The sequence below is a fragment of the Prinia subflava genome, chromosome 7, assembly GCF_021018805.1.
Source record: "Prinia subflava isolate CZ2003 ecotype Zambia chromosome 7, Cam_Psub_1.2, whole genome shotgun sequence".
Taxonomy (NCBI): Eukaryota; Metazoa; Chordata; class Aves; order Passeriformes; family Cisticolidae; genus Prinia; species Prinia subflava.
In genome coordinates this window covers 26140809-26154100 of record NC_086253.1, presented here as the reverse complement: position 1 = coordinate 26154100, position 13292 = coordinate 26140809, and the positions used below count along the sequence as shown (strand labels likewise).

At 35.7% G+C, this 13292-nt stretch overlaps 1 protein-coding gene across 15 annotated transcripts in view; it reads left to right on the top strand.

The window, feature by feature from the left end:
- Nucleotides 1-13292, top strand: part of FRYL (FRY like transcription coactivator) — a 186651-nt gene that overhangs the window by 167302 nt on the left and 6057 nt on the right. For 13 of the 15 annotated variants that reach the window (XM_063401905.1, XM_063401906.1, XM_063401899.1 and 10 more), the window contains 5 exons: nucleotides 225-478; nucleotides 2102-2309; nucleotides 4220-4369; nucleotides 6722-6820; nucleotides 11333-11401. In XM_063401905.1, coding sequence (XP_063257975.1) covers nucleotides 225-478; nucleotides 2102-2309; nucleotides 4220-4369; nucleotides 6722-6820; nucleotides 11333-11401 — 780 coding nt within the window. Of the gene's footprint in view, nucleotides 1-224; nucleotides 479-2101; nucleotides 2310-4219; nucleotides 4370-6721; nucleotides 6821-11332; nucleotides 11402-13292 lie in introns of those variants that run through there. The other 2 variants (XR_010080958.1, XM_063401907.1) reach the window with 2 other exon arrangements.

Here is a 13292-nt window from a genome sequence, read left to right as displayed (position 1 = left end):
GTAAGTCACATTCAAGGACATTAATGTTTACCAGAAGTTATGAACATTACAAATAGGCTGCCTGTCTTTGCCCAAATAAAACTGTGTGAGTGATCCAAAGACCTGAATAGTTAAAGTAAATATTTGTAAATAATCTTTTCTAACTGTTACTTTACCATTATAAAAGCTGATAAGACTGCACAGGCCCTGACAGTAATACTAATCAAAGGCTGTGTGATTCACAGGAAGGCAGTTCAGCAGTAAGGGATGAACAGGTTAGCACTGCCAGTGAAGGCACTGGGTCGTACCTACTGCATGAGCAGCAAGACTGTCTGGGCTGTCACGAGGCTCTGGAGTTGGAAGAGACCCCAGAACTGGTAGAGGCAGCAGCTCCTGAAAGCTATTCTGAATCTGTCTGTGAAGAGGATGTCACTCTTGCTTTGAAAGAGCTAGATGAGAGATGTGAAGAGGAAGAAGCTGACTTCTCTGGTTTATCTAGGTAAGATTAATACTGATTATAGGTAACAGAAATGACATGTTATCAGTGCATTGTCCAACAGGCTTTTCTATGGTATGGAGACTTCCATTAATCCCATAATACAGAAATATAAAATGATGGTTTGCATATCTGACATAGTGATTGATCAGTTTTGCCTGTTATAGCAACTAAACTCAATACTTTTTCAGCAATCAAAAAAAATCCAAATTTTTTATAGGCTTGTTCATATTTTAAATTTGGTCAGTAGTTTAGATTGAATAATAGAGAGACTTGGTGTGTATATAGGAACATAGGCTTGACATCTGTTCTTTCAGAGAGATCTGTCAAAGAGGCTTTTTCAAAAAAGAACACAACAGGAGATATAAAGGAAGTTTTTTGAGAAGGTTTTACTGGGAGAGACAGAGAAACTTGATTCTTGTGATCCCACACATGACCTACTGCACTATGCCTTGTGAGAATTCAAGGCTGGTACCATTTAAGAGCAGTTTAGTTCCTCGTATGCAACTGAACAATCTCTCAAGGTTTTATTTTATTTACACTAAGCAAGCAAATGAAAAACCCCATAGCTCTAGTTTAAAGAGTGACAGAGGTGATAGGGTTGGTACAGTAGTTAGGAAATAGCTGAAAATCTTTTGTGAAGCTTTGCTTACAGATGATAATCAAAAGGGATTTGTCTTAGCTTTTGAGCTTTGTGCTACCAAAATGAAGGTATCTAAAACCATTACCCATATTTCTTGTTTAACACATGTTTAAGTCTTGTTTAAGATGTACTTAATGCTGCTGTGGATGAGGCAGTTGTCATAGAGAAAAACTGTTATGTGATTTAATAGATTGTTTTAATAAACTATCTGTATACTTGGAATCCTCCTACACATATTTGTAATGCCTACATACAATTATACAAGAAGAAATGTCAAAAGGTGTCATCCCTTGTAATACAGAATATTTTAAGTTAATCATTATTTTAACGATTGGAAGTAGTAGCATTGACTGATTGGTAGTTTGATATTTTTATTGGATGTTTGGTGCCTAATGGGAAGTATGACAGCAGATTGCTGTGTAACAAAGGCCTGTTAAACTGATTGCCCATAAAAATGAAAGTGTTTCGATCTATCTCCGATTGCTTATGTTGGTTAAGACAGTTATAAAGCACTGTTACATTGCTAAATAAGCTCTTGTGCTTCCCTTAAGGAAGACTAAAACCTATTACAGATATTGGTGGACCATCTGTTCAGATCAATAAAAATTTGAAGAACAGGATGTTACTTCAGTTATTGGGGGCAAGAAAAACGCCTGTTTCTAAGTGGCATCTGTACATACAGTGCTGCATATACCTGTATATAACCTCCAGGTAGCTCTTTGTCTGTGGTTCTGTGTAGAACTGACATGTAAAGGTAGGAAATTTTGGAGAGTATAAGCAACGTTTAATATATTGCAGTAGGAAAAGTTTTTGATTGTTTACTCTTTTCTTGGTTCATAGTTACCTTAGTTGATCTGTTATTTATTTTACAGAAAGCTATTCTGAATTCAAAATTCTTATTTTTTTCCTTCTTGCCAAAATGAAGGTGCTTTTTTCCTAGAAGGTTTGCTGAGGAGGTAAATTCTGTTGTTTGTTGTTTGTAGCCAAGATGAAGAAGAGCAGGATGGTTTCCCAGAAGTGCAAACTTCCCCTCCTCCATCTCCGTTCCTCTCTGCCATACTGGCAGCTTTCCAGCCAGTGGCGTACGATGATGAGGAGCAAGCCTGGCGCTGCCACGTCAATCAAATGCTGTCAGACACAGATGGATCTTGTGCTGTCTACACATTTCATGTCTTCTCAAGATTGTTTCAGGTCAGTGAAGTCTCCATGTGTGATTGCTCATCTGAAATCCTTTACTTCTAAAGCTATTCTCCCCCTTGAAACTGCAAAAGCCACAAGATTCTGGTAGCAAGAAGCTTCAGAAAGCAAATCAAAAGCAGACCAGAAAAACACATTGCTAAAGGAATGTTACATTGTCATGCACTATTTTTCCTTAGGATATCTGCTGTATTGATTGCCTAAGAGTTAACTTGTTCAGAAAATAAACAAAAATTGAGAAAAGCTCAAAAAACCCACTTCAGTGTTTCTTGCAAGCACTTAGTTCAGGCTGTGTCCCTTCATTTATTTTCTGAACAACACACAGGTTCTCTGATGATTACAGAATTAATTTCTTTCTCCTGTTTTTTTGGGGTTTTTTTGGTGGGAATCATTATTATGGGATCACAGCATGACAAACATTAATGAATTTATCTTGCATCTGTCTTTTGAGAAAAGAGTTTCTTTCTGCAGAGAGGTAATTGAAATACCAGGAGATCCACTGGAGCTGGATGTTTCAAATCCCTCTCTTGAACTATATTTACCCCACAGATCTGTTGTCCAACACAAAATGCCTATGGCTTAATTTTTCTGGCTCCCTCCTCCCTGTATGTAGGGGATGAGTTTTTACATTTTAAAAGTAATGCTTCCCTGCAAATTCCTGTGGGGTAGAATAAGTATAATTAATTCATTTTATGTATAGGCAACATGCCAAATGAGCTAAGAGAATATTCAGGACAAGACCTTATGGCTCCAGTCCTTTCTAGTATCTCTAATATTAATTTTGCTTGCTGTTTAGCATATCATAATAAATTTCTCTGTGAAAGACCCACACTAGCATACATTTTGTCGCATGTGTATGGGCAGTAACTTAGATGTGAAGAATTCATACTCTGCCTTTCCCATGGAGTTTTTTTGCATATCTATACCCATTTTCCATTTTATGTTGAACTCATTTCATGGCCACAGTGCCATGAAATTTCTATTACAAGTTGTAGATTTTTATCATTTTGCTTCATCCAGACATCAGGGATTTGGTTTCTCTCTATTACACCACAGCTTTGCTGTAGTTGGTTTTCACACATTCATTCATTTCCTGAAGGTGGTAAAATGAAAGTCCATATTCTCTTGTGTTCACTAAAGAGGGAGCTAGGAAGAAAGATGAAACTTGGCTTAACAGCTGGAAAGTTGGATGTTCTGCACAATAGCAAGCCAGGGTTCAAAGCATGGCAGAAGATATTCCTGAGGAGTTGTTACTGGGCACAGAGGAGGGAAGGTTAAAATGATCGAATGATACTCAGGAGGCCTTATTTGACTGGATCTTCCCATTTTGGGTTCTGGCTCCTTCTTCCTGTATTTAACTTTGCAGCTGTCTTTATAATCTTTATATAGTTTTATTCTACGTGTAATTTCCAGGATTAATGAAATAGTACATAGCAGAGTGCAGTGTTAGATTAGGCTGTCTGCATAATCAGACATGATAAACTCAGGACTGATTTTTGAAGAAGGTGGAAATCCTGCAGGTGGCACTTTTGGATGCAGATTGTGCTATGCAGGTCACATACTGACAAAACTCTTTCTGCAAACACAAACACGTGAAAATAAATCGAACTATCTACTGCATAAAGGCAAGTATTCATCCACTTATACTGAGGCCAGAGGCCTAGATGTGGAAAGAGTAATTTTCTTTATAGATACTGTCTGGTTTTATTGATATATTGCATTTTCTAGAGCTAATTTTACTTAAATATGTGGAGAAATTTACATACTCGTTTCTCATTTAATGAAAAAATATAATGTGATAGAAATTTGTCGGGATGGAAATTGGCTCTGAAATTCTTACCTAAAAAGCCAGAAGAGTAGTAAAACGCAATGTAAGATAAATGTTTTTCTGATTTGACTTCTAGACCATTCAAAGAAAGTTTGTATCTATAACAAATGATTCAGTCAGCTTTCTTGGTGAAAGTCTACAGCGCATTGGAACCAAGTTTAAAAGTTCTCTGGAAGTGATGATGTTGTGTTCAGAATGTCCAACAGTCTTTGTGGATGCAGAAACGGTAAGAATCTCAAACTTGCACGTTAAGAATCTCAGACCTGCACGTTGAAATATCTGTCTCCTTAAACATTTCACATAACACAAAAAATGATGTTTTAGTATGTGGAAAAAAAGAAATCAGAATTCTGAAGGTATCAGATCAGAATATTTGAAATCAGAGGGGAATTAAAATCTTAAATGGCCACTATGTATCATAAACACTGGAAACCACAAATGAGAAATGCATTTTCTCAAGAAACAGGCTCCAGCTGTAACAGTGAATGGTAAGGAAACTCACTGATAGTAGATATCGCTTCAATTCCCTTACTACTCTTTACTTACCCTGCTTGTTCATATTTATTATTCTATGTTCTCTGCACAGGTAAGAAAAGGAAGACTACGTATCTAGCAGCAACTTTTATGTTATATTGTTTTTTTGTATATATTCAGTGATGCATAAAAAGAACATTCTTGTTACAAATACACAACGAGAAGACTTTGGATTATTTGTTGCCATGCAAGTTGAAATCCTGGTTATAATAAATACTAATCCAAGAAGTCAGCTCAATGTTCAGCAGCAGTCAAAAAAATCCCTGTGCTAGAACTGTCAAGAAAGGAGACAGCAAAACAGGAAACATCACTGAGTTAATGCACATATTCCCAGTATACCTACATCCTGAATTTTGGGGGCAGTTTTGGTCCCCTGCTCTCAGAGCAAAGGTAGTAGCACTGGAAAAGATCACAAGGATGGAAAAGAAAGATCACAAGTATGATGAAATATGTACATGTAAGATATGAGTATGTAGGCTAGGATTTTTAGAAGATAAATCTGTCCACAGATGTTTTATCATGGACAAGTGATAGAAATTATTTTATTTTTGTTTTAATTGATGTTAAGGGTGATCAAATTAAGCTAGCAGTGACTGACAAAATATACAGTACCAAAGTCCTTCATGTGATACATAATCAAACTGTGAAATGCTGTCACTTTTTATGGTGTCTGTTCATGTTTTCAAAAAGCCGCTAAGGAAATTCATGGAAGAGGTAGCCCTGGACAGATACTTTCAATATGCAGAACAACACATTGACAGAGGCTAAGAAAGCTGTCTGGGGCAGGTGGATCACCACGTTTGCCCTTCTCTAAACAACTGCCATTAGACATTGTCAGCTGCAGGGCTGCAGTAGATGGATCTTTGGCCTTGATGCCCACTGTGAGACACTTCTCCTGACCTACTTTTTTTCCCTTGCTACTAAGGGAAAGCTATGAGAACAAAAAAAGCATGATACAGATAGTGCATTTCAAGGGAACCACCTGTAATGTTTTTTGTTTCTACTTATGCCACTTTAAAGCACTAGAAATTTATCAAAAAAATAAATTTCTTTAAGATAAGAAGCCATAAGAAAAGTTACACTAGTGCCTAACTAAAACACCATGTGTATTTTAAAATAAAAAAGCAAACCTATACAAACAAAAATATAAAAAGGATATAAATAAATGTAGTACACAAATACTTGTGTGTACATGGACATGCACATATTAGTGTTCTTACATTGAGAAATACTGTGTAAAGAAATCTTTCTAAATAATGAAAATTAAATGAACTTGCATGTCAGATTAATTCTCACTGATAAAGTACAGAGCTCTTAATGTGTGCAAGGACTGACCAGTGTGAGGGAGGAAGCATCGTGTTAGAGATGTTTATTACAGGAAGTGTCAGGAGAAGGACTAATAAAAATACTAAAGTCAAAATAAAACTACAGGGAGAAATGGTATGGAAGAAAGTTGAGGTAGCAGTCCCTGAGGGAAAAAGAGATTCTGAAACCATGTTTAAAGAAGCAGTCATTAACAGTAGAAAATTCTTCAAATATCCAGTGGTTCCTGCTTTGATGAAGTCCTGTTTCCTAAAGACTGCAGAAGCCTTTGCTGCTGGTACAGTTTTTATATTGAGGAGGGCGAGTAACCCTCAGTGGATACTCCTCAGGTTGCTACAGGAGCAATCCAGAAAATCTTTCCTTCCTTCTACAGGCTGTTCTATTTACTCTAGTGGTATGTGCGTATCAAACATTATTCATCATAATAAAAGATATAAAAATTGCTTTGAAATCTCTCTTTCACATGTTAACTAGGTACTAGTTCTTATTTTAGAATCAAAACAACTTATTTTGGAATCAAAACTGTCCACTCATTGAAATGGTAGAGCTACTTGTGTTAATTCACTTAAAGGTGTCACAAGTGATGTGCCCAGCTAATTCTAATTTGTTTGTTTCTCCAAACGTGAATGTGGGATTCTGTATATCGTAATTTAGATATTAGGCTGTATGGGTTATTGTCAGATGTTCCATGATACAGAGTTTGATTGCTTTTATCTTCCAGCTACTGTCTTGTGGCCTGCTAGAAACGTTGAAGTTCAGTGTTCTAGAGCTCCAAGAACACTTGGATACCTATAATGTCAAAAGAGAGGCAGCAGAACAGGTGAGTCTCTAACATCTCAAAACAAAAATATTAGAACCTACTCATTAAGAAAATGTTGCAGGTCCTTATGTCTCATCAGAGGCATCTAAAGGTAAACTTTGGGAAAACACTTCTGAAATAAAATCCTGTTTCCTTTTCTTGCTACTATTCCATGTGTATAATCTGAACCTGAGGGGTTTTTTTCTTATGTGTAATTCATTTTTGTTGCACACATTTCTGAAATTGATTTTTAATATATAACACTGCACAAATCCACTAACAGTGGGAAAAGCACATTCCTAATTTAAAAGTCCTCTTTTAAAAATATTCAAGTATTTCAAACATAAATATCAATAAATAATGGGGGGTTTTTAATTTATATTCTGTTTATTTTATTGGACTAGCAATTCACCTCCAGATTAAGACATTTACAGATAACTATCTTTATGGAATTCCAAGTGCATTAACACCCAGTATTCCAGGAGCAGGTCAATATATTAAAAGGAATCGAGAAAGCAACACATTTATCCTAATACAGATACTGACTTATTTAGCTGAATAATTCTTTAGACTTCTTTTTGGTGACTGAATATCCACTGATAGTAATGGGGGTTATACAGCTTGTCACACAGAAACATGTAAATCTAGGGCTCACCTCACAGGTGGATCTCATTGATTAATGAGAATAATGCAGTTTAGTTTTCAAGGTATATGTTAGTGGTTATATCCTTTTTCCAAAGAAATGCAGTTTAGAAGTTGAAAATTTCTGTAGTAAGGGTCTCTATATTTGGTTTTGTGAACCTCTATGTGAAGTTCAGAAAGTAAGATACTAACTTCAGAAAAGTAACACGGGAAAGATTTGTATTTCGGGAGCCAAAAGGAAACACAGATCTACCATCAATTTTGCAAATAAAGGGAGAGAGAGAATATATGGGATTTTTGTTGTAGAGATGATGATTCTTAGGAAAATGGAACATGCTGAATTTTACTGCTCTCAGCAGCCTGTGAGGCCATGACAATGTCAGTGTAGGGAAGTCTGAGTGACACAAAACAGAACAGAATTCAAAGCATGATGCCTTGGCAGAGCTGTATTTTGCAGCACAAATGGCTCCATGTTTCTTGATCATGCTGAGTTTATTAGGAAATTATGGCCTTTGCCTTACAAAGACTGCTGACAGCTCATCTGTTGAATAGACCAGACATGCATTTTTTTGTGGAAAAGATCTCAAAAGAAATGTGGTTTCCTTGAAACCAATGCTGAAGTATGCCACACAGCACTGTTAATGTAGATAAACTCTCGGCAGGATCCAGACCAGCATTTCTGCAAAGAGTTGCTACATTTGTTTGCCCAGCTCTGTGGTAATAACAATTTATTTGATATAATATAATGAGCTACATTTTGCCATGTAGGCTTAATCAGAAACAAAGTGCTCATCTAATGACTTAGATTATTTTACTCGATGTAATATTTCATGTCTGGCAATCTCCAATACATAATGCTATCAGCACTCCTAGGAGAGCATTATGTATTTCATTCCTCCTTTTAGAGAGCAGCCCTGAGGCACAGGGGGTGTAACTGATTTGCTCCATGGTCAGACAGGAAGATTTGTGACAGGGGAAAAAAGGACTCTGTGTGTGTGTAATTAGAATGATGACTACCCAAACATGGAGGAATTCTACATCAATTCCCCATTTAGCCTAGTTCATCACAGCAATAACCAATGGTATTGTGTGGTTGATTTGTCAAAGTATAACAAATTAAAATTACATCCCTTTCAGATGGCCATGAGTTCACTAAAGATATTATTATCTAATTTTGCACGGTCAAGTTTCATATTGACATAAATCCATGCTGGATATTAAGAACTTCTTTGTATTTTATTTTATTAGGTAAACAAATATGAGTATCAGTTTGATGGCCTCTGTCATTATATCATAGTGAAGGAGTTGTTTTTTCTGTCAAAAAGGGAGTCCAGTAACATGTTTCTGTGGTCAGCCTGTCTTTTGCCACAGATTTGTGAGTGACTGGAGCAGGAAGAAGGTTCACAGGGTTAAAGGAATTGTTCTGAAACAACTGAGAGCATTTTGGCAGGGTTGGTTTTTTTTTATTTATTTAATCATTTATAAATAAAAAGAAGCAATACTGAGAAGGAAGAAACTTTTAGCTTTGACCAGTCATCTCTGACTCTTGATGGCACATCATTTAGACAATTTAGTGCATTATTTAAGTGATTATTGAGCATGTTAATTTAGAAGTAGTCTCAATTTATTTTCCTAAAACATTTTATAAGTATTTCTTTAGCCGTTGGCCCTCTTTTTCTAAGGTGTATTTTATATTAAATGTAAACTAAGCATCTTCTAAGCTACGTCTTAGATATATGTTTTATTGTTTTCTTACTCTGTCCTCTAAAACAGAGTATAGGGAGTGATTGAGCAAGACTTTCTCAAGTAAAATCTGAATTTCTGTTGTTACACACAGCTGTGCTATGTATCCTATTAAATCTGAAAGTATTAAGGCAAAATCCTTAATCAACTTAATGCAGACCCTTGCTTTTTTCATAGAAACACACAGAAAAATGACCAAATTAAGTGGTTGGGCTATCATATAATAAAGTAAATAAAAATTTACAGATATATAAATAAATGTAATTTGCGTGTTAGTCTGGTTCAACGACTGGAAGAATCTGCATGTTAATTTCTTTAATGAAAAATTGTTGTTTAAACTTTATCCTAATAGATTATGTTTGTCACTCTCAGTGCTCAGTGTGGTGTCCAAGCATTCACATGAATCAGGTTGAAAAAGTAAAAGGCTTGGGCTTGCTTGAATCTCTTACCTATGCACTAAGATAAGACAGAAAGATAACTATGGTATAGACTGTTTAGCATGTCTGTTTAGGGTTAATCTGGCAAACCAACCTGTGCTATGACCAATCCCAGACTTCACTCTGTTATGTTTTCATCAACACTTTGTAGGAGATACATGGAGAAAACATGAACTGATACAAAGCAAACACTCTAAGAAGATTATTCTGTCACACTATTCCTAATGAAAAACAATAGATCCTTCTACCATGCTAAACATATATTCTGTAAAAATTCTGCACAAATTCATTTTGTCACCTTTTTTAAGCTATTGTTCAATTTTCTTGCAAGGGGACTGCTTGGACTTCATGTGTGTATTAGGGACAAAGACTGAATCAGATAAATGTAATAGAAAATACAAGCTTATACACACAGTATTCTAGGCACACCCTTTATTCAGACTGGTTTTAAGATTTAAAAAGAGATCTTAAAAGGGCAGTGTGTGAAAAGAAGTACTAGCTTCCTAATTGCTGATGCTGTTTGTTGCAGTGCAAACCTATTCCATCATTCCCGATGGAGGCTGTCTGATAAAAAGAAAAATGAGATTTGCTGTGGATGTTGGTATCCATGTCACTAATTGAAACTGACACTGCGATGTTCAGAGAATTCCATTTCTCCTCTTGATGAGCACACAGGCCTAGTTAATTCACTAAGTAACCTTTATTAAATTGAGCAGATGGGAAATCACATTTTTCTTTTTCTTGCATCAGACAAAGGTTAGAAAAAGGTCACCAAGATTCCTTCTTGAGATTCAAGATACCTAACACATGCAGTATGCTAAATGATTCTTCCTTGAATGTATAGAGCCTATTCTTAAATTTCAGATGATATTATGCATTTTATCTCAACGTGATGCATTCCTATTTCAGTAATACCCATGCTTGCAGTTGTTTGCAGTGTACAGAAAAATTTGCTGGGCCCTGTATCAAAGGGGTAATCAGGTTGTATTGTCAAAAAAACCCATATTTGATTCTATAAATGCTTTATAGTAACACAGATATTCATGTGAATGCCAGTACACATGGAGGTTCTTTTTTGAGAAATTTGCATGGTTGGTTGAAGGTAGAAAAAGAGACTGCCCACTGAAATTAATATATTTCTCATCTGGTATAGGAACTGTGTTAAAATGCAGCCCTGAATGGAAGCTGCAGGTTTGCATTGTGTAATGCAAGAATACTTCATCTCCTTGGCTTGTATGAACTGGAGGTGATGCTAAACTCCCACTGGAGAATTTGGTTTTTTTCATTCCATCCTGTAAACCTGCACTTACATCTACTTACACAGGAGAGCTCTATTTCCTTCTGTTTCTCAGGTAGTCCCAAGAAATGTAACAGACTTATTCTCTAATGTGAATTAGCGCTATATTTTAAAGGCTGATAAATCACATTGGTGTAAACCTTGTGCAGAAAGTAAAGAGAGGGATGTTTCTGCTTCCATCCTCTCATACATTTTCCTGTAACAGTATCAATTCAGTCAAGTCTTAGTATTTATGCTGAAGTGTATGAAGGCTACAGGAATACAAGCTACAAAGTGATATATCACAGTGGATATCATCACTGCAAACAACATTGGTAAACAATTGATTTCATACCATAATTTCTTAATGTCTTAAGCAGTTTTAGCACAATCTTCAGTTTCAGATGTTCTATCTTGTTTATATTTATTTTGCAGTGGCTAGAAGACTGCAAAAGGACATTTGGTTCTGATGATGGTATTCATGGGACTAACACAGACGCCCAGGTAGGTGTATGTCCTTTGTGAGTCTCAGGATATGAGATTAGAAATCAACTTTATTGCACAAAAATTCCAGTATTTGTAGAGAGATTACAAATGTATGAAAAGCTTTTCATTTCAGTTATCATCCTATCTTTTGGAAACTCAGAGTCTCATGAAGTGGCAATAAAAATGGGTCTTAATAAAAGCTGACAATCTGTCTTGGGTTCTAGACTTAATAACACTGAGTAGATAAGCAGACTAGATACCATCTATGTACCAGCAAGTCTGCTTTTCTGCTGCTGTTTCTAGAAGGAAGAAAGATTAAAATTCTGGTTATATGCTCAGATGCATTGTCTACTCAAAAACTTCTATTGAATTTAATATATTTAATACTGTAGAACTACATGAGACCTTTCTGGAGCCAATATTTGGGTGAGAAGTAACAGGGAGTAAAGTAGCAGTATGGCAAAAAGCTCATGAAACATTTCTGTCAAAATATCATCTAACAATAGGTTAAGTAACATTAATATTAGTTGAATATTTTGTATGTTTTTTCATCCATATTTAATATTACTAATTGCTGTAATAAGTGATAGCTTTTCCCAAAATGGGCTAGGACTGGGGTTTTTTAAAATAGAATAGCTGCATAATATTGATACAGTAAAACAAGCAAATCCAAAACCCAACATGAGTAGGTACAAGGACTCTGCCATCTGAGGCACTGTGGTAAGGACAGTGAAAGATGTAAGAAAGAACTGCAGGCAGCAGATGAACTTAGCTTTTCACAATGACAGTTAGACAAAAATCTCAAATCCAAGCTGAAAAATGAGGAATTACATTTCTTTTGTTCAGTTAACTATTCGTTGATGCACTTGGTCATGTTTCTGCTGCTGTATGTAGTCTTCAGCAAGAGAAATGTTTACCGTATCTTTGGACTATTTCTTCTTTTATACAGTTTTCTTTTGCTGTACTTCATATATATACACATATGTTTGGAGCTTTTTAATTCAATCACAAAACGTACCTGAATTTTTAGAGTAGTGAAAAATGTGGTAATATAATGTTATTTTTTATACTGCATTGAAGTTGCACATTTGAAAAAAATCAAGTGAGTAAGCTTAGGTAATACAAAACCAGCAAAGTAATTTGCTACTATTTGCAAGGACTTTCACCTTGCATATGAACACAAACTTTAATGTATTTTACACTAAGTATACATCTTTGTATACTTACTGGTATATTTTTAGAAATAGATAAAATTTAGTATTACGATACAGTAAGTGCTGTATATATATAAATTAAAAAGCAGCATTTATGAATTTCAGTCCATAGTTATAATTTTGTTTACATACACCAAGAACTTGTTCTAACATTTAGTTGTTAGAACAGAACCATTCTCACCATGGTAGGTAAATGTTACTGTTCCTACTGTGTAGTTGGGGAAACTAAGAAATGGAAGACAACCAACATGCAGGCTTTCTAATAGCTTGTACAGAGAGAATCCATGATTCCCTGGCAAGGCAGTTTCGCCTATTCTTCCCTGTTTCTGCAGGGTTTGAAGATAGCCTCTGAAAAGGAGTTTAAAACCAATCATACTGATTATTGTTTGTGGGGACTTGTTTCCATTTTGGCTTTTAATCCTAGTCTGCAAGGGCGGCATGCTGGTAATTCTTCAGAAGTCCTTGTAAATGGAGTGTTGGGCTGCTAAGGCTAAGCAGTCAACCAGTTAATGCTAAAAATGTGTAAGTGTTGTCTTGCTCAGGAAAACAGATATATTTCATTTACTAACACAAATAAGATTTTCTTACTAATTTTTAGCACTGTGGTCCATACAGCTAAGGAATAGCGAGATTAATTCTGTTCTGGCTTGTGCATTGCCAGCAGACTTGCAAGTAAATCTAATTATTCAGTTCTT